The sequence below is a fragment of the Pagrus pagrus genome, assembly GCF_965226575.1.
Source record: "Pagrus pagrus genome assembly, chromosome: 18".
NCBI lineage: Eukaryota > Metazoa > Chordata > Actinopteri > Spariformes > Sparidae > Pagrus > Pagrus pagrus.
Genome location: NC_140202.1, coordinates 13447628 through 13467503, shown reverse-complemented (window position 1 = coordinate 13467503; position 19876 = coordinate 13447628). Strand labels below are relative to the sequence as shown.

The 19876-nt window shown below is 39.2% G+C and overlaps 1 protein-coding gene across 2 annotated transcripts in view; it reads left to right on the top strand.

The window, feature by feature from the left end:
• Positions 1-19876, top strand: part of myo6b (myosin VIb) — a 40804-nt gene that overhangs the window by 18552 nt on the left and 2376 nt on the right. Inside the window, exons 16-31 of one of the 2 annotated variants that reach the window (XM_084380700.1) lie at positions 585-712; positions 1665-1760; positions 2272-2442; positions 3996-4034; positions 4239-4332; positions 5658-5788; positions 5981-6058; positions 6182-6311; positions 8247-8337; positions 9568-9718; positions 10931-11142; positions 11247-11325; positions 14099-14259; positions 14725-14775; positions 16875-16978; positions 18586-18720. In XM_084380700.1, coding sequence (XP_084236826.1) covers positions 585-712; positions 1665-1760; positions 2272-2442; positions 3996-4034; positions 4239-4332; positions 5658-5788; positions 5981-6058; positions 6182-6311; positions 8247-8337; positions 9568-9718; positions 10931-11142; positions 11247-11325; positions 14099-14259; positions 14725-14775; positions 16875-16978; positions 18586-18720 — 1851 coding nt within the window. The remainder of the gene's footprint in view (positions 1-584; positions 713-1664; positions 1761-2271; positions 2443-3995; positions 4035-4238; positions 4333-5657; positions 5789-5980; positions 6059-6181; positions 6312-8246; positions 8338-9567; positions 9719-10930; positions 11143-11246; positions 11326-14098; positions 14260-14724; positions 14776-16874; positions 16979-18585; positions 18721-19876) is intronic. The other variant, XM_084380701.1, reaches the window with a different exon arrangement.

Sequence of the window (19876 nt, the reverse complement as noted above, 5' to 3'; positions counted from 1 at the left end):
CTAAGCGAATCAGTGCGCAGGAAGAGAAACACAAAAAAGAAAGGGAAGCCTTCTGAGGCTACTGCTGGAGTATCTACTTATTTTTACTTGCCCCCACCTTTTCGCCAGTGCCAATTACAATTTGTTATTATAGACATATTCTTGATTAGAAGTGACTATATTAGCAAGAGTGGTGCGCTGCTTTATTATAACAACAGTTAACACATTTTTCTAACCCAAAGTGCTATATTCCATGTAGATGGTTTTGGTGTGAGTTGCCAAATTTTTCAAAGACATGAGCTGTAGATAGATTTATTGTATCACTGTGCTGAAAGAGTCGGCATCCTTTCATGCACGAGATGCTTGTGTGTGTGAGAGTGTGAGATGCAAACATTATTAATTGCATCCTCCTCATCTGAGCTGGTACATTGACTAAATTATGTTTTTGATTTTGGAGTGAACTTTATTTCAGGTTTTTTCAACTAACATGGCTTGAAAGGCATTAGGATGTTACTTTTCATTCTGGTTCTTTACTGTTCTTTGTAATTGGACTTAAACATGAATTTTAATACTGTTGCTGATACACATATAACTGTCTTTTCCAGACCTAGTGGAAGCAAAGCTAGTGGGAGTCCTTGACATCTTGGATGAAGAGAATCGTCTCCCACAACCCAGTGACCAGCACTTTGCACTGGCGGTTCACAGCAAGCATAAAGACCACTTCAGACTGACGGTCAGACCTCTATAGCTGTTCTCTCTTTTCATCTCCCTCCCTCTCTCTTCTTCGACTAAGTTCCTCATTCACGCTCTCCTCCTTCCTTTGCTTTCACGCCACTTTTCTGCTATTATTCTCTTTCTTTGTGTTCTAAGTTCTTTTGTGAGACCAAGCAGAGATGCTACTGCACACTGGTTTTGTCATTGTGATAATTTTTACTCTGTTTTGTAACAGCAGTTTTTTTTTAATGACGCACAGTCTCTGCTTCGGCCTCTTGTCATTGTTGCTATTGTTTGTCACTCTGCCTGTATCTCTGCAAGCATGAAATCCTTTTAGAAGTGCAGCCTTGACACCAACTCAAGCTTAAGATTAGAGGTGGCTGGCTGCAGCTACAATCAACAGGAGGGAGAGTTATTACTCAAATAAAGATTAGTTGATACATTTAATAGGCTAAAAGACATTAATCTTAATGTAAAGTGCTTGTATGTGCTGTCAGTGTTTCTGCAATGCAGTTTTTACACTTTAAGGATAAATTATTGTCTTCACTGGAAGCTAATGAAGCTTAAAAACGCTGGGTGCTGCATTTTATTCTTAATCCTAAAGAATACTGGGGTCCTTTATAATGCTCGAGCCAGATAATGTGGCTCAAATCTCAACTATGTGCAGTTGTTATTTCCTTGTCTATCCATGTTAATAAGAAATTGAAATAACTACAATTTACCATGTACAGAGTTTGTGAAAAAAAGCCTATATTTATGACATTTTTTACCTTTTTTGCTGGATTTCGCTGCACTTTATTGATCCAAGTGTTTCATTCTACAAACCAGTTCTCCTTATTCAATAGTGGTGTGGATAAACAAGATTCTGCTGTAGAGATGGTGATGGATACAATTTGTGTAAAATCAATATACAGTGTATGTGTTTTAGCACTGTCAATAAATTTGATTTGCTTTCTTCCTCTCCCACTTAGGTTCCCAGGAAGTCGAAGTTGACTGTTCACAGGAATCTGCGGGATGATGAAGGCTTTATCATCAGGCACTTTGCTGGAGCAGTCTGCTATGAAACAGTAATTCTTACCACAGATCTTATTACATAGAGTGGTTGGGATGGGGATGAAATCCAGCATTTGAATATTTTCACAAAACACCTCTAACCATTTTGTGAAGTTAAAGCTTAATAAAACTCAAAATTCAATAAAGCAAATCTCATAACTACGTTACAAGGTTAATTTGTGTCTCATTTTACAAAACTGGCTGTAATGCGAAATGTAGTTCAAGCTCCTTTGTGCTACACAGGGGAAAACGATACAAAACAAAAACACACAAAAGAAAATTGCAGAGTGAATTGGAGTGTGGAATGATGAATTGAAGAGTTTCAAAGGCTGGAGAAAGGCAATGGATACAGATTGTAGCCATGGTGGATGTTGTCTTTTAGGCCTTTGGGCATGTGGATTTCTTTGTGAAGGACTTGTGAAAAAACTAAAGGGATCAAGGCACTCTACATTTCTTTTATACATTGTGTACGTATGTATAGACGTCTGCCTCTATATAAATGTATGCATCTTCGTGTGTCCACAGGCTCGGTTTGTGGAGAAGAATAATGATGCCCTCCACATGTCTTTGGAGAGCTTAGTGTGTGAATCGAAAGACAAATTTGTGCGAGCATTGTTTGAGAACTCCAACACCGCCAAGGACTCCAAACAGAAGGCAGGCAAACTGAGCTTCATCAGTGTCGGCAACAAGTTCAAGGTCAGAGTGGCTGTTAAGAGTTTGTCATATTTTATCTTCAGACAGAAGTCGCTGAACACGAATACAACTAAATAAAACGTTCTCGTTTAAGTTTATGATAATACTTTTCAATTTCACTATCGCAAATAATAAAAAGCAATAATTAAATGTCCTGTTTACCAGTTTAATAATACTATAGAATAATTCACACCATTACATCACCATTTTATCTTCTTTTCAGACTTTTCCAACTCTAATCTCTTTATCTGTTCTGTAACTTTGTACCCTTCCGCTCTTCTTCCCATCCCTCTTTCTCCTCCTTAGGGTTCCCCTGTCCTTTATTTCCTCCAGTCTCCCACCCCTTTTCCTCTGAGAAAACCTTCTTTGGTGGATAAAGCTGGATAAAGTCAGCTTGAGGTATAAGGAGATGAGTTAGAAAACAGGCGGAGCGGAAAAAGCAAGAAAAAGGATGAAGCACTGAATTGATCTCACAAAAGTGTCAGTGCACACAACTTTCAGCCACATGTCTTATATTTCAACAGCAACTTTATTTTATTTTATAAACATCTTAAGATAAGTCGATTGACTCAACAGAACCCTCACACAATAAAACCATACTTTTGTGTAAATCATCTCCAAGAGCTTTAACATTTCAAGGTTGTGGTGACTGATGTTTTTTCTTTTTTCTTTCTCACCAATCCTGTGTTTTATTTGAGGTGATTCGTTCAGGTTTTCTCTTCCACGCCCTACCCCCACTTGGATCTCAAGGCAATGATCTTGTAGATAAATTCAGTTCTAAAATTATAAATGGTATTGATGCCACTGATCTGAACTTTTATTCACTAAGTCATGTAATGAATTTGCCGAATGACATATTTCAGAAAATTAGACAAGCTTTGAGTTCCTTTATATCATGTATAGGTCTGTATTGTCCTTGCATCTACCAATTCAAACCAGTTTTCAAGTCAGTTTTGTATGACTTTGTACGACTACTGTAATGTTGCCTTTACAGGTCTCCAAAAAATATGATATGACAGCTACAGCCGCACTCCTTAGATCATTCCAGTTGAAACTCTGCTTTTGGTTTCTAAAGCACTAAAAGCTTTAGGGCCAGAATGCATGTCTCATCTGCTGCTCAGCTATGAACCGTCCAGACCTCTCTGATCGTCTGGGACAGTTCTGCTGAATGTCCCCAGAGTCAAAACGAAACATGGAGAAGCAGCATTCAGTTATTATGCACCACATATCTGGAACAAACTCACAGAAACCTTGAAGTCTGCTCCAACTTCTTTTAAATCAGGGCTATTCATGTATGTCTTTGTATACTGTATTATATATTGTCTTCTGTTTCTTTTATGTCTTATCTTAATGCCTTGTATGTCCTTTGTAATGCACTTTGAATTGCTTTATTCTTGAGGTGCTATGCAAATAAATGTAACCCGCCTTTGTCCTTGCATGACTGTACTCTGGTCACTCCCCTCCTTACCCTGCGCAGAGGATGTGTGTCACTAACTTCATCACGTACACCAAAAACAAATCATTAAACATTTCCTTTTGTCTGCTTGCACACACAGACCCAGCTGAACCTGCTGCTGGAAAAGCTTCGCAGTACTGTGAGTACTGTGTCAGTTTCATTATAAAAAATTTTTGCTGCCCTGTTAAAAATCAATGTTAAATGAATTACCCTTTAATATACTGTGCATACTGGAAGTTATTAACTTATTACAGCACAACTATGACATAATACGATTACATTAAGATGGCAGGCACAGACTGAGATGTATTGTGCTGAGACAGGTTAATCTTTCTGTGCGTAGGGCTCAAGTTTCATCCGCTGTGTAAAACCCAACCTGAAGATGGTCAGCCACCAATTTGAAGGAGCTCTGATTCTCTCACAGCTGCAGTGCTCAGGTAGGACCAAAACACTGTGTAATTTATGTACTGAAATACTTTTAAAAAGTTGTTATACTCACAATTTCTAATCTTCATGACAAGTTAATATACTAAGGATAATTTCATCCAATGTAGCTGTACAGTTAGTGGACACAGGAGATGGAGAACAATATTGCAACACCTTATCATATATGTCTAATATATGAATATGCATATCCAATACCTCATGGAGTCCAGAATGCTGCAGGGATGATGTATTTTTATAGGCTCACCCAGAAGTGTTCCCTCAACAAAAAGCCTATGGGATTTTTTTAATTGGATTTTTGATTACTGCAGAAAATAAGCTCTGTGACAAACACAAGTTTATGTTATTTTTGCATTTTGTTCAGTAAGATAATCTTCAGAAATTAACACCACTTTTATGATTTTTGAAGTGTAAAAGCGATTGCAAGAAGTACAAAGCTAACATTTGGCTATAAATGAAAAACATCAAGATCGCAATAGCGTCCTATTACACTCCACAATACACACTTAACTTTAAATTGGTCACATCTACAAGTTGAATGTTAGAGTTAGAACAGTTTGCAACTAAAGTGGGGTATTAACTGAATCTCTTAACCTTGTGTCAACAGCAAAAAAAAAACCCGTTGACTAAAAGAAGAGGAAACCAGTGCAAAAATGCTGACTTATTTCTGGGTGTTTAGGATTTATTCATGGTACTCAACCTTTAGGGAATGCAGGATGTAAATATTAGATTTCTTCCCACTTCTGTTAAACTGTAGTGTGGAAAAACCTTGGAAGACATTTGACTTTATTTATTAAACTATATTTCAGTGCAGTTTGTCCTTGTTGGGCACTATCGTATAGTTTTGTTGTTTTCATATGTTTCCACCACAGCTACAAAGGGAGTGGAAGTCTGTTATTTTTTTCGTATTGCTTTAAAAAAAAAACACTCAATGGTTTGTATTTATGACATTGATGCCTCCTGCTATGTGACGCAGAAGCTCATATGATCCTGCAGCCTTTGTGATTGTGATTACATTAAAGTAACATTGTTCTTTTATGCAAAGAGATATGGATCTTTCTCACTTGCATGTACATACAAACTCACACAATCAGACATTGCTAAGGTATTTCCTCAGGATGAAACAGAATATTCTATGCTGTATGTAAAGATTTGTTAGAGATATGTAACGACAGATTTCAGCCTGCTTGCACCGAAGCTCAGAATGTTCCTTTGATAAACTGTCAGTAGTGCATATTTTACAGTGTACTGTAATTCCTCAGGCAATCCTGTTTCTCTTTAATCATCTTTTCTTTGTTTGTGTGTTTCTCTTGATTAGGTATGGTGTCAGTGTTGGACCTGATGCAGGGAGGCTTCCCCTCCAGAGCCCCCTTCCATGAGCTCTACAACATGTACAAACAGTATATGCCTGATAAGCTAACACGCCTGAATCCACGACTCTTCTGCAAGGTGGGATCGCATAAATTAACTGGACCAATATAAAGTGTCCTGTTTGGTCTAAATAATTAGCTAATTTGTGTTAAATAAAGCCTAATTAGTCATGTAAAAACAGCCTATAGCCAGACTGATTAATGTGTGCCATTTGTTTGTACCACATGTATGAAGTTGCCGGGTCACTGATGTAAATTTGCTCCTCTGTAGGCTTTGTTCAAAGCTCTGGGTCTAAATGACAATGACTTCAAGTTTGGATTGACCAGAGTGTTCTTCCGCCCTGGAAAGGTAAAGTGAAGTCAACAGATTATGTATCAATGTTGCTGTTCATTACGCAGAACACAAATATTCCTTCAACTACTGTGCAAAGATCACCTAATTTGTGTTTTTGTGTTTGTGTGCCTGCACCAGTTTGCTGAGTTTGACCAGATCATGAAGTCGGATCCAGATCACCTCGCAGAGCTGCTGAAGAAAGTCAACCAGTGGTTGGTGTGCAGCCGCTGGAAGAAGGTCCAGTGGTGCAGCTTGTCTGTCATCAAACGTAGGTTAAATCCACTGAACAGCAATTGTTTTGTTGTGTGAGTCAGGCAGTCTCAATACAAGTATCTGCAGTGTAGATTAGCATTGATTTAGATCATCATATGGGGATTGTTTTCTTAAGTATTTCACTGATAAGATGAAGATGGCCCTTGCATAAAACAGGGCTGTCTATGCAGTAGAAAAACAGAGAAAATGGGCTGTGTTTATGGATTGAGATCATTTACCACAAGGCCATGATTTAGCTCAGATTTTTTTTGATTTGTAGATATACAGTCCAATGCACTATTTTAATGTCTGTTGTCATGGTGCGATATGCCACTTGGTCTGAGTCAGTTGTTTCTAATAGAGAAGTGACACTAGTAATAAAATAATCTCTGAAAGAACCCTCTATATTGGAGTCAAAGTTCGAGTTTTCAATATGCCTCTATATTAATAATAAATAATAAATCAGCCCCATCACAGAAGGCTTCTACACAAAAAGTGTAATTGAATTTTAAAAGAAAAGAATGATTGAAGTACGGCCAGCAGCACAACTTATTTTTGTGAGTTTCGCTTATTCACTTTCCAATGGATGACTATAAAGTGCTTTCTTACTTCTATACAGATTATTATACAGCTCTGATAGCTATACTAAATCATATTTCACACTTTCTCATTCATTCTGAATATCGAAAGCAGCCGCCTCTTGCAGTACGGAATGTACTTTAAAAGCAGTTCCTTGAACCACTGCACTCTGCTGTTATTGATTTCCACCATATAACAAAGTGTAGGCTGGCTCCTGCTTATTTGTGTAAAAACATCAAAACGAAATTACATTAGAGTCATAACAGAACACAGCCTCTGCTTGACCACACATTTCTTGCATAAGTGACCTGAGGAAATTTATGTCCCTGGTCCTGATCATTTATTTCCTTCAACACCTCACCTCATTCTGCAGTTTCATTTGTGTGTGCGTGTGTGTGTGACTATGAGTGCATATAAGTGTATACATGTTATTCTGTGTTACATGTTTTTGTGCATGCCCGATCAATAGTAATTAGGTAATTTATCATGCCTTTATGATATTTATTTTTTTAAATGAAGTTTTTATGACAATGTTTTATTTAGTTGTTTTCTTTAATCTAGAGAGGGCATTGTCTATCTAGTTCCAGAGCTAGAGATGCACCAATCGATTAGCCAGAGACTGGAATCAGCCACTTTTCAGCACGATCAACTATGGCGTGTGACCGGCCGATCAGTGTCAGATATACAGTATCTCATTCTCTGCTCACATGTGGTCCAGTAGCAGAACCCTTTATAGTGAGATGTGTTTCAGTGAAAGTGAGAGAAGAAGGTAACCTGGTGCAGTTTGAGCGAAAATATCAAAGTTGCATTTTTATGAACATACAATTTCAATTTTACATTAAAAAAAGGTTACAAAAATGTTTGTGTATGCCGTCAATTGGAGTTGCCGATGTCTACTTAATTGAAATATAATGCGTCCACAGTAGAACATCAAAACAGCGGGTGTTGCTCATTAGCACAGCACTGGTAGTCACCACTGTCTCACCTAGCAGAGAAAACTGTCTGGCGTCACCACCATCATACATTACCATAACTGAGCCAGTTGTAGTTCTTACAAAGGAAGAACATTTGCCAAAATCAAACTTTTTAAAAGTTGGAAACTGTAATCGGCCAAAAAAAAGATTTCAACTCTAGAAGTTATGCAGATGCATGTATGTCTCCTTTTAGTATTTTGGGGGGAATTTTGTATGTCTTTATTGGAGAAACATAATAGAGAGATGAAAGGAAATGAGGGGAGAGAGAGATGTGTAGTGACATTTTCGTAACCACAAATTGGGGTGTTGCAGTTCATGCTCAGCACCCCAAACCCTTGTCCATCAACAGTATCATGATATGTATTTGTGTGAACCCTCTTCTCTGCATCTTTTAACAGTACGGAACAAGATGAGTTACAGAGCGCAGGCCTGCATCAAGATACAGAAGACTGTCCGCATGTGGTTGTGTAAGAGGAAGCATAAGCCACGGTGAGTCTCCTCCTGGTTTTTGTACCCAAGACATACACATTCACACACATGCATAGTTTTTACTGTCTTTCTGTCTCCCTGCGCCCTTTGCTCTCTCATTTTTTCTCTTTCGCCGTGTTCTGTACTGTGTGCTTTTTTATTTAAACTGATTCACGCTTGGTGGGTTTTGATGGCTTCCTCACATTGTGCATTTATAAGAGTTCAAATCAATCTAGGAAGTCATCTGTGGAGAAATGATGTCTCACTGTACTGCTTTGGGAAATACCGCATGTCTTTCCATATGGGGATGCATTTGGAGAAATGGCTGTGGTGTGAGCAGCCATCCAGATGATGGGTTTTCAGATAGTTTTTCAGAATAAGACTTTGACAGTGAGTGGCAGGATGTGCAAGGAAATAAGGAAATGTTTTATACCAGCATACACACAATATGAAGGGTGTCATTCCTAGCATTTATGTCTATTATTAGTAGTAGTTTTAGTATGAATTTACGTTTTTTGATAAAATATATAAAATCCAAGGCAAGTTTTTTATTTGTTTTTCCTTTTTTTTTGCTTTTAAAGCCATAGAGAAACCCCAGTGTAATGCAATGTATTTCTGAGTGAAACCAAATATGTGGTCAAGATGAAGTTTCCAAGGGGATTTACATCACTTACTGTTGCTTTTTTGTAAACACAGATCCAAATACACACATGATACTACCCATGATATTGCTCTGCTCGCTACTATGGCAGACAAGCTAACAGTCAAGGTGTGATATTATATGATGGTTGGTGCCAGTTATTCGTCCCAAATCTCATTTAATTGGAATAATTCATGTTAACGCTGTGATCCTACCCTCTCACTGAAGTGACATGGTGCAGAAACAAGTGATAGGGGGGCTGAGACGCACACCATTCATCCTATTACAAGACACTGTACCATCAAAATGATTTGAAGCTGTTATATTAAGGTAAAAAGTTACATAATTTTGCTTTGAACAAGAACAGCTGGAAGTGAAATAAGGTTAATTAGAAAATTTTAATTGCCCCAACGATAAAAGATGAGGTAAACTTCAGATTGTTCTTCATGTTTTATGTTTTTATATCACTTTTGCTTGTTTTAAGTTTGTCATGTCTGTCAAATGAATCACTCCATATGCTCTAATTTGTTTATGACAAATTCACTGCAAAAAGTATCATGTAAAGTGTATTTGAGTATCGTGTTTGTTTGCCTTTTTCCCTTCTCTTATAGCATTAATGGTATGGTGAAGGTCAAAAACCTGAAGAAACACATGGAGCGGTTCAATAAGGTGGTGAACGGGCTGAAGGAGGGCAAGCAGGAGATGGCCAAACAGGTTAAGGAGCTGGCCGCCGCCATCGACGCTCTTTTGGCAAAGATAAAGGTGAGTTATGATTTCTGTGAGCAGGCCTGACTGCTTACAAGAGGATTTTTTTCTCTTGTAAGCTGCTCATGTCAGCTGTTTTTCAGGTGCTTTGAGCATAATACAGTGTGAGCAATGGGGTGTACATGAAACATGTTGCTCTTCTTTATATGTGTTTGCCCTGGGAAGATTTTTCACATCCTGAAGCATGACTGCCACATCCACATCCACATCCATGCCCTTTCCAAAGTGCGCGGTGCCCTTTTCTCATTCTTTCACTCAGAATCAATATTTTCAATCACCCCAGGATGAAAAGAGGAGATAGGTGAAGAAGAAATCCTCTCCTCTCCAATAATATAATTTAGTGAGGCTGTTTCGCTAAATTATCAAACTTGCTTAGTGAAATCCCAGCTCTCCCTGTGCAATAAGAACCCATTTTATTGGACCCTGTAGGTACAGCAAATCAACACAAACTCATCCAGATGATATCCAGACACTGAATTCCAAGATACTGTTGATTTTTTTTTCACATATTATCTTCTGCTACACGTATGTTTAGAGTGCCCATAGGTTCCTTCAGGTATCTAATCCTGATTAACTCTGACATACCTGTGACCCTCACTCTCCTCTACCGCAATCAGCCTCTTTACCTCCCCTATCTTCCTCTATTAGCCTATTAGCAGCCCCACTGTTGACACTTATGGCATCATGAGTGCTCAGACATTGCTCCTGGCATGACATCTCTGAGTGAATAATGCATGAGATGCCAATGGCTGTCATTCAGACCTCAATACGTCAGGGACAAGATCTTGTCATCTTCCCCTCCTGTGTCACAGTTAGAGACTCCCTATAATGAATCTTCACAATACGGTGACCTCTCCTCCACCGGCTGATTGTCAGACAAGTATAGCGGGGAATTGAGCATTGTGGCAGTGTCAGTCAGTGTCTTGCCTTGTTGCCACATGGGATGGTTGTGCCATTGTAAAAAAGGAGGGTGTGCTGAGTCATGGTGTGTCTTTTCTAGAAAATACTCTGTCACCTGATAGAAGGTTGGATGTTATCTATCTCGTCAGTTTTTCTTATTGATAAACACCTTGTTGTAACTTATAGCTTTGAACTCCACTGAGACCTAACTCTGAGAATTGATTGACCAGTTTGATAAAATAAAAATGAATTATTCTGTCATTTTGTGACCATGATCTGCCTACCTGATTCATTCTCTTGACCCCAAAGGCCACAGTGACAATGACCTGGAAGGAGATCGACACAGAGTACCAGGGGTTGGTGAAGCGCTCGGAGCAGCTGCTCTCCTCAATGCAGAAGAAGAAGCAGGAGGAGGAAGAGAGCGAGAGGCTGAAAAAAATCGAGGAGGAGATGGAGAAAGATAAGAAGACGAGGGAGAAGGAAGAGCAGCGACGCAAACAGGAGGAGGAGGAAAGAAAACTGTAAGTGATGGTTGGCGGGGGAGATAATCAGTTAATGTAGATGGTTTGAAACTAAAAGTTGTCTGTCGGTCTTACTAAATGTTTCTTTTCTCCAAACATTTTAGGAAAGCAGAGATGGAGCTGAAGAGGAAGCAGGATGAGGAGGATAGGAAAAAAAGGGAAGAGGAAGAGAAAGTGATCCAGGTTTGCTCAAATGTTATATTCTTCCATCTCTTGTTTTATTCTCCTGCTGAATAGATATGAATCTCATATATTAGTTTATATATCATATATTTTTTTAGGTTTTCATGGCTCCCTGCAGACTCTTCCTAGCTTCATGTTTACGTCCAATGAGATAATGGACTGCTATACTGCTATTGCTCTTACCTTGCCATTATCCATCATATTCAAGCAAGATAGTTTCCAAGAATCCTGAACTGAGCAGAACATTAATTGGGTCAATTTCTAAAGTATAATGTCAAATCAAAAATCAAATAATTTGATTTAAACTATAATGTTCAGTTTTGTTTTTTGGAAATGTGAACCTGAATTTTAATTGTTTCTCCTACTATTTCTAGGTTAGATCTAGAATAAACTGAGCCATGTACTGGGTTTATTACAGCAGCGTAATTCAAAGGCACAGAGATTGGGTTTGAAGATATGTCAATTTATGAATTTTGCAATTCAAAGTAGAATTTGTGTTTTTTTACGAAATGGAAATATACCTAAAACAGCCATCAATTAAAGGTTTCATAAATCAACAGAAAATTCATCTCTGATGACAGAATTCATGGTTTAAATTATTTTTCAAGCAAGAAAGCCAAAAATTCACTTGTTTCAGTCCCTGACACATTTGCTTGTTCTCTCTGAACAGCTCTTTACGTTTCAAACTGTACTGTATGTCCAACAAAACAAGCAATTTTGGAAGACGACACCTTGGACTTGTCAAACTTTTGATGTAGTTTCACAGTTTTCCTTTGAGATCCAAAGGTTAATTGATTTAGAAGAAAATAATCGGCGTCGTAACTGATAGAGAATTTAAATCATAATCATCATAATCATTTCAGTTAAAGGAAGCTCCAATATCCGTAAAAGATTGCATTTCGGAGCTGCAATACAGTATGTATCTGGGAAGTCAAACATTGAGCAAACATGGACTGTAAGGTTTCCATAAAGGCATTTCAACACACCAAGAACATTTTCAGAACAGTCCCTTCTTGCAACAGTATACCAATGACATAACTTATTTTCTCTTGGGGTCTATTTTATAGCATTTTTAAACCCATACTCTGACCTTTACCAATGCACCCCATGGCTTCCCAGTAGGTGGTATTAAGCATGTTTGTTTTGTAGTTAATGGGCAGGAATAAGCATCATACAAAACCTCTGGTATGGTTTGAATCTTTCCTCCCAGTGGCCGACCCCGACTGCTCACCCCTATGAGTGAAACATTCGTTAGCTCTTTGGTCTCCCAAGGCAACAGCTGGGTCATGACATTGGTCAGATTCCCGAAGGGTTGCCCACAGGGTCTTGATTGATGATTCCACTTCCTGCCAAGTTTCTCGTAACTCAACTTCTTTATTCCCCCCACGCTATACTGCGTTTAATAATCATCTACACTCTGTCACCTTTATCTGTCTCTGCCTGTTTTTACTTGTAATTTGTCATCTTCTTTGTTTTATAGCTGTTTCTTTTCTTAACGTTTCCTTATCACTGCATGCACCTGCTCTTCCTCAATTTTGTCGTTTGGTCTCACCATCCATCTGTTACATGTGTATCACACCTTTTGCACATTTAAAACCCTTTTTATTCACCCACCGCCAGTTGGACATTTGCATACTGTCCTCTTTTTTTCTAGTAACGAGACAGTTGACACCAGGCTGTCATAAGCCGGATGTCTCAGGAGACTCTTTGCAAAGTTTGTTTATCAGCAGCTATAAAGCTGAGAGCTGCAGCAGTAAACTTTGTAAGGGTGTCTGCTGTGACTTCGATTTTCTGTGTTCTTTGCTATTTTCTGCTGTGTCAAAGGTTAGTCTAGCACTATATCTTCAGCTTCTTTCAACTATATATCATGATGTCTTCAACCTACCCTTATGTATTGCACAACATCGAGTCTTTAAGTCCACAGTATTTATTTTCTTAAAGGGGAACGCCCCTCTATTGAAGACTTCCAGTGTGTTATCTTCAGTAGTACAGAGAATAATTGTTAACACGAACAACTTCAGCAACATCCTGAGCTGTTTTATGTCTTTTTTTTCCAGCTTCCTCTTGTGAAATATGAGTGCAGGGAGTGCCTTATGAAAAAAACAAAACACGTTTTTTTTTGTTTTTTTTATTAAAAATATGATCAAATTCAGTTGGAGTCTGCCAAGCAAGATTTTGGGTTTGAGACAAAATATCTCCTTCAGAACTAAAGGTAAAATCTGTGTAATAAATCTATTCTGAGCATAATACATGGGTGTCTGGGTTTTGGTTCTCATGCTTTACTCTGGTCACATATCACAGCTGCTGATTGGACCATCTATACAGTATGAATAATATATCCTGGACTGGAGAGGCATTCATATTTAAAACTCCTCAGAGAAAAGAATCCATTGTGGACTTCATTAGTGGGTTTCTATAAGGAGATAGGAGATGGACATATACAGACATATATTTATTGCTTTGTTTTATTAATTGATTTCAGGTATGCTTGTATGCTCTGTGCTATTAACAGATATTGTTCTTTAAAGTGCAAAATAACAAAGCTGGAGTTTGAATCTGGGTCAAACCCTTAAAAAATGTCCCTGCTGTTGTGTCTAGACGAATGACCAGTAAAGCTTTATTAGCAGCCCTACAACCTGGATAAATGAGTCTAATAAGGCTTTGGCACACAGCAGAGCTCTACTTGTTATGAAGGATCTGGCAGACAGGATCTTGGTTTGTGTAGATTTTATGAAGTCACATTAAACTCAGAGGTGTTTTGTGTTTTTTGCAGGCGGAGTTGGAGATTCAACTGGCTCTGGAGCGGGAGGAGCAGGTTCAGCGCACCACCATACTGGAGCAGGAGAGAAGAGACAGGGAGTTAGCCATGAGAATCGCTCAGAGCGAGGCGGAGCTCATCACTGAGGAGGTTCAGATGGACGCAGGCCTGCGCAGGTACATGTGAACACAATGCAGATTAAAAAACCATGCACAATAAGCAAGCATTGTAACAGTAACCTCCACGCTAAAGGTATACTATGCTGGGTTTTCCTTAAAAGAAATGTATAGACTCATAAAGTATCACTCTCACTTAGGGCTGGGTATCAAACTTCGATAATTTTATGGCACTGACCGAATTGCCTAGATACCACTGAGTACCGAAAATGTGTTGTCATTTGATAAGAAATGATTGAGTTAATCTCATCAACGTCAGTGAGCATCCTTTCTTTATTCACTATCTAGCTCGCTAGACCTCTACTGCTGTCTTGTTTATTGAGCCAGGGAGAAGGCTCCAACTGTATTGTTGTTTACAGACAGCAAAAAAAACAAACCCTGCATAGTATGCCTTTAAGACAATATCATTTTGACCTCAGCATGCGTGTGTAACTGCATTTTTCCTGTTGCTGTGTTTTCTCCCAGTGATGAGTCTCTTTCAGGTCTTCCTATCTCTTCATCCTCAGCCAGAGCCATGTAAGATGTCAGCACAGGTTTCTGTTATTGCCCGTGTCCAAGTTTACCTAACACCAACAATAATCACTCACTCACCCTTCTCACCCTCTCTGTCGTAATCCTAAATGTCTCTGATCCTTAAAATAGAAGCAGGATTATACCAGCAATGCAAAGCCAACATGAAAGTCCTTTGATTTTAAGAAATCAGCAGTCAAATTTAGATGTATGATGTGTATTATTTTATGTGGCATGAATCATAAGTAAAGCCATTTGGAGGATGTGTGATCATTGGTTTCTCAGAAATGAAGATAGCATGCCGAATCAAAAATGAGAGGTGGATCAGAATGTGATCTTTTTGTTTTGTTTCTTAATTGGCTCTGCATGTGTCTGTTAAAGCTAGTCTGTGTCCTTTGCAGTGCTGGTGCTTTTTAACTCAGATGATTGCATAAGAAATGTTGATGAAGGTCTTAACTCACTCACGCTTCTGTAACTGTAGCTTAAATCTCATTTATAATATCAGAGGATTTTAATTATCACCTATTTAGAGTCTTAGTAATTAGTGAAGATAGCTGTTAGCAAATATTTATTCCCTGACAAATTGTATTACCGCTGTGATAAAATATGCAATATACAATATAGAGACAAAAATCGGTTGTTTTTTTATATATATATTCAGACACGTCAAAGTGTAGTATTAATATTTTTAGTATTAATTTATATTTTGTTTAAACTTTTGAGTGGAACCACTTAAGCTGTATTATCAGCCAAACACAGTATATCATAGCATACTCCTAAACCTTTGCCTGATTTGAACTCCACTGTGAAAGCGTGACTGAATTTCTATAACCCTGCTCTGTGTTTAACGGCAGCAGAAGTTCTCTCACAGCCTTCCTGGGCCTTATCTGTAGGTCCGGTGAGCACAGAATTACATTTGATCCAATAGCCTGTAATCTTGTCAGTGTAGGCTCCTGCATCCAGGGCCCACGTTGCACGTCTCCTGCTATCCCTGTTGCCAAGAAAGATGCTCCGAAGGCCATGTGTACATGTGCACACCACAGAGCTTAAGCCCATGAAAGCGTGCGTGCAGCAGAAGTATACACACTGGCTGGCATTGCTGGCATACCAGCTAGAGGACCACCTCCCTCTTTCTAAAAGCATCCATTTCCTGTTCAGCAAAGCCCTGGCCTTTGCTTCACTTCCACTTGCCCTGATTCATCTCCATCACACACTGGCACTCGTTTCAGCCGGAATAACGATGATCCTGAATCAGTTTCATCTTTCCAGTCAGTATGAATTATAAATGGTAATGGTAATCTGGCTAATGATACGTGAATCAGTAATCCTCTGCTCTGAGACATTAGCAGCTATGCCGACTGTAAATAGAGGAGTTAAATCCTTCGTATTATTGAATTAGCAGCCTCAACTCAGCGGGGAGGCTGGAGACACGGCTGACATGAGCTCAGACTTCCCGCAGCAGTCAGTTAAGTCGCTGAAACTCTGCACCGTCAGTTTGATTCATGTTTTTAAGTGCTGCATCATTTCACCTTTATTTTTCAGTTATTTCTCAAAATAAGCCTTTAACAAAACCCAGCAGATATAAAAGGGCATCTGGCAGGTTGTAACATCAGAGGAGCTTTGCGTCATTTTAAATGAAGTTGAAACAGAAGGTCTGCGAGGGTGTGGACACACTCTGCTCTTTAGCTCCCCTGCTGACCGGCCTCTAATGTGAATTTAATCGGCTGAGACAATGAGGAGGGTTTGAACGAACTCTGGCATCAGTTTTCATTTCTCCCCGAGGGTGGTGTACTTAATAAATCCTGTTTTCCTTTTAATATTTATGTACTTAGTCTGTCATTCCACGTCACACTACACTTGAAAATGATTAGATCCAGTGTAATAACACATCAAAGTTGCTTTACTGTGGGTTGTTCTGGATTTTGCTAAAATTTTATTATTGTACCTATGAGGAGCTGTTTCTGCTCTCCTTTATAAATTAACACCTCCCTGATTGTGAAAATATTCAGCGTTAAAGCCCTGCTACTCCCGCCGTGTCACACCCTCACCTGTCTGCACATACCTTCTTTTTCTTTCACCCACGTTGCATCTGTTTCACACCACAGGGGTCCTCAGGTGCAGGCGACCAAAGCTGCTGCTGGTGTGAAAAAGTACGACCTCAGCAAGTGGAAGTACGCCGAGCTGCGAGATGTCATCAACACTTCCTGTGGTGAGAAATCTCGAACACGCCCAAGTTCAGTGTCAGTGCATGAACTGATTCAAACAGATGAAGGTGATAGAGCTCTTATTGAAATGCATGGCACAACTCTTTTTTTTTTGTCCTTCATTTGAAAATCATTTACAAGTGTCAGCCCACAAAGTTAATAATTCAGCAGGAGCTCATGTTTTGATACCCGAAAACGTGCTTCGCCATTTCCATACGAGCTTTTCATCCTCACTCTGTGTCCTCCCTCTCTCAGTAATTTTTGGAGTATCCAAAGTAACTGTTAAATAGCTGAGACTGCAGCTGTATGGAGTGTGGACACAAAATGCCTGAAAAGACCGATCTGAGGATGTTCCCACAGCTGCTACGGCTCATCAACATGCGTTTTAGCGTTGGAGAGAGGAAATTATCACCATTATATGGGGAATGGCAGACTTCTGTCCTTCCTAGTCATTCCCAGCCAACCCTCTCCTCAGTCCGCATGAATAGCAGATGCCTTTCTGCTGGCACACTTGTCGATGCCTTTGTAACTACCACTGTATACAGTACTCTGATCAGTGTCAGGGACTCTGATATCCCCTGTGGGATTCCAAGGACATCTGGCTAATTTGTGGAACCCATTTGCTTGGGTGGTGCTGGTGGTGATACCAAAGAGCTGTGTTTGAAGTCAGACTGATTATAGCCGTATGTTCGCTAAAAGCACTGTATGTGATGAATGTTGTCTTTGTATTTCATCATCTGAAAGAAAAACATTATACCGTGTTACAGTACATTTTAAACTTAAAAAGTTCACCCCACTTCCCATCAGCATAAGGTTGAGTAGGTAATGATTGAATTTTCAATTCTGGATGAACTTACTCTTAAAGTAAGGACTATTTTGCCTTCATCAGGGTGTATGTAAGGCTGTTTCCAATTTATTTAGCCACATGCCTTCCAAGTCACTCCAGCAACAAATATTATATGTAATATTAATTCAATATAAACCTAAAGCCAGCAGCTAGTTTGCTTAGCTTAGCACAATGACTGGAAACAAGGGGAAACAGCTAGCCTGGCTCTGTTTGATTGACACATTATATCTTGTTTAATCCTTCTTAACAGATAGAATAAACCGAGAGCAAGACAGTGAAGAAGCACGTCTTACTTTGACCCATCAATGGGCAAACGGGTGATTCAATATATAACGCCAAATTGTTCTGTTCAAGATAACGTTTCACACTCAGTGTGCTCAAATCTCCTCATTTGTTAACACTTATGGATAGCTCCAAGTCATTTCTATCTGCAGTCGACCTTAATATCTTTAGGCTGTGGACAAAACAAGACCTTTGATGGTGTCACCTTGGTATTTGGGAAACACTAATTGTTCACCTTTTCTTCATTTTGTGATGTTTTGTAGACCAAACACCTATGAGTTATTAAAAAAATTATTCATTGACATTGAAATTAAACTTTCGTTGCAGCCCTACTACTCAGTATTATATCTTCTGTGGCTCTGGATCAGGATTTGTAAAGTCACCAGGATGGGTGTTTAACATACTGGAAACTAAAAGTTAAGAAATTTCAGCCCCCGATGCTTCAATTTCAATGTGCTCACTGGTGTCATGTTTTGTGGACAGACATTGAGCTGCTGGCCGCCTGCAGAGAGGAGTTTCACCGTCGTCTGAAGGTTTATCACGCATGGAAGTCCAAGAACAAGAAGCGTAACGATGATGGAAGTGATCAGAGGGCTCCTAAATCCATCACGGACTATGGTTAGTAGAAGAATTACTCCCTGTCTTATGCCCTTGCTCTAAACGACTTTCATTTATAGCTTCACCTGCACAAATACAGCACATAAACAGTGTTCATTTCGCACATGCACACATCACCCCAGGCACATTAGGTTGCAGGTGACAAGTGTTTAGTTTCTCCACGTTGGCCTCTCGCTGTCACTGGCAGGAATGAATTACCTGCACACAAATAACCTGAGCGTGTTTCCTAACATTCAATTAGCCGACGAAACACAGGGGCCTAAAAATGCAGCCGCCTTCTGTCAGAAATATTCGTTCTAATTAGCAAATAACTGCCAGCCATGCCTTGTCGGTTCAGTAGCTGCTAGTATGACAGCCCGCTGCTTTGCTCAGTTCATTCTCAAGTCAACCAAGCATCTCGGTGCCACAAACACACACACACACACACGTAAATGTTATTTAGCTGCTTGAAAGCTCGCCATTTCCCTTCTTTTTCATCTTATGAACAAATATTAAATTTGATGGGGAATGGGAACATTAGATCCACTATAATTACCCTCATTTCTCTTTTGATATGATAGCTCCTGAAAGCCGAACTGGCTCCGCTTTGTTTGCCTTATATTTGGATCCATGTTCTTGGCCTCTGCTGATGCAGCAGGGGTCTTATCAAGGCCATTTCATAAGAGGCTAAAAGCTACTTTACCGGGGTTTTTCATATGATATTTACTTGGGTATTTCCAGGGTCCTCTTTGATCTTGTGTGTTTTGAAAGCTTTTTATACTGTTTCTGTTTACTACTCTGCCCCACTCAGTGTTTTCTCTAAGACAAACATGCAAAGGTATTATAAGGTTGTATCTATTTAAAGGGGTTATTTGTGTGATATGGCCAGAATTTTTGTTGAGTTTGCTACTTAGTCTAATAACTCACCAAAATCAACTCACAAAATGTCAAGAAAAGAGATATTTTTACACCTGTTTTCCTTTCTAAACAGAAAAATACAACCGTGCACCATCTGATTTTAAGTGTATCTCTTTTACCAAACTAAACTGAGCTTAACTGCTAAAAATATTCATCCTTATCTTCTCATCCCGGAGTCATGGTCCTGGTCAGATCTGCTGTAAATCACCTCTGTATCATATCCCCGCTCTTTAAACTGGCATCTATCAGTCTCAGAGGC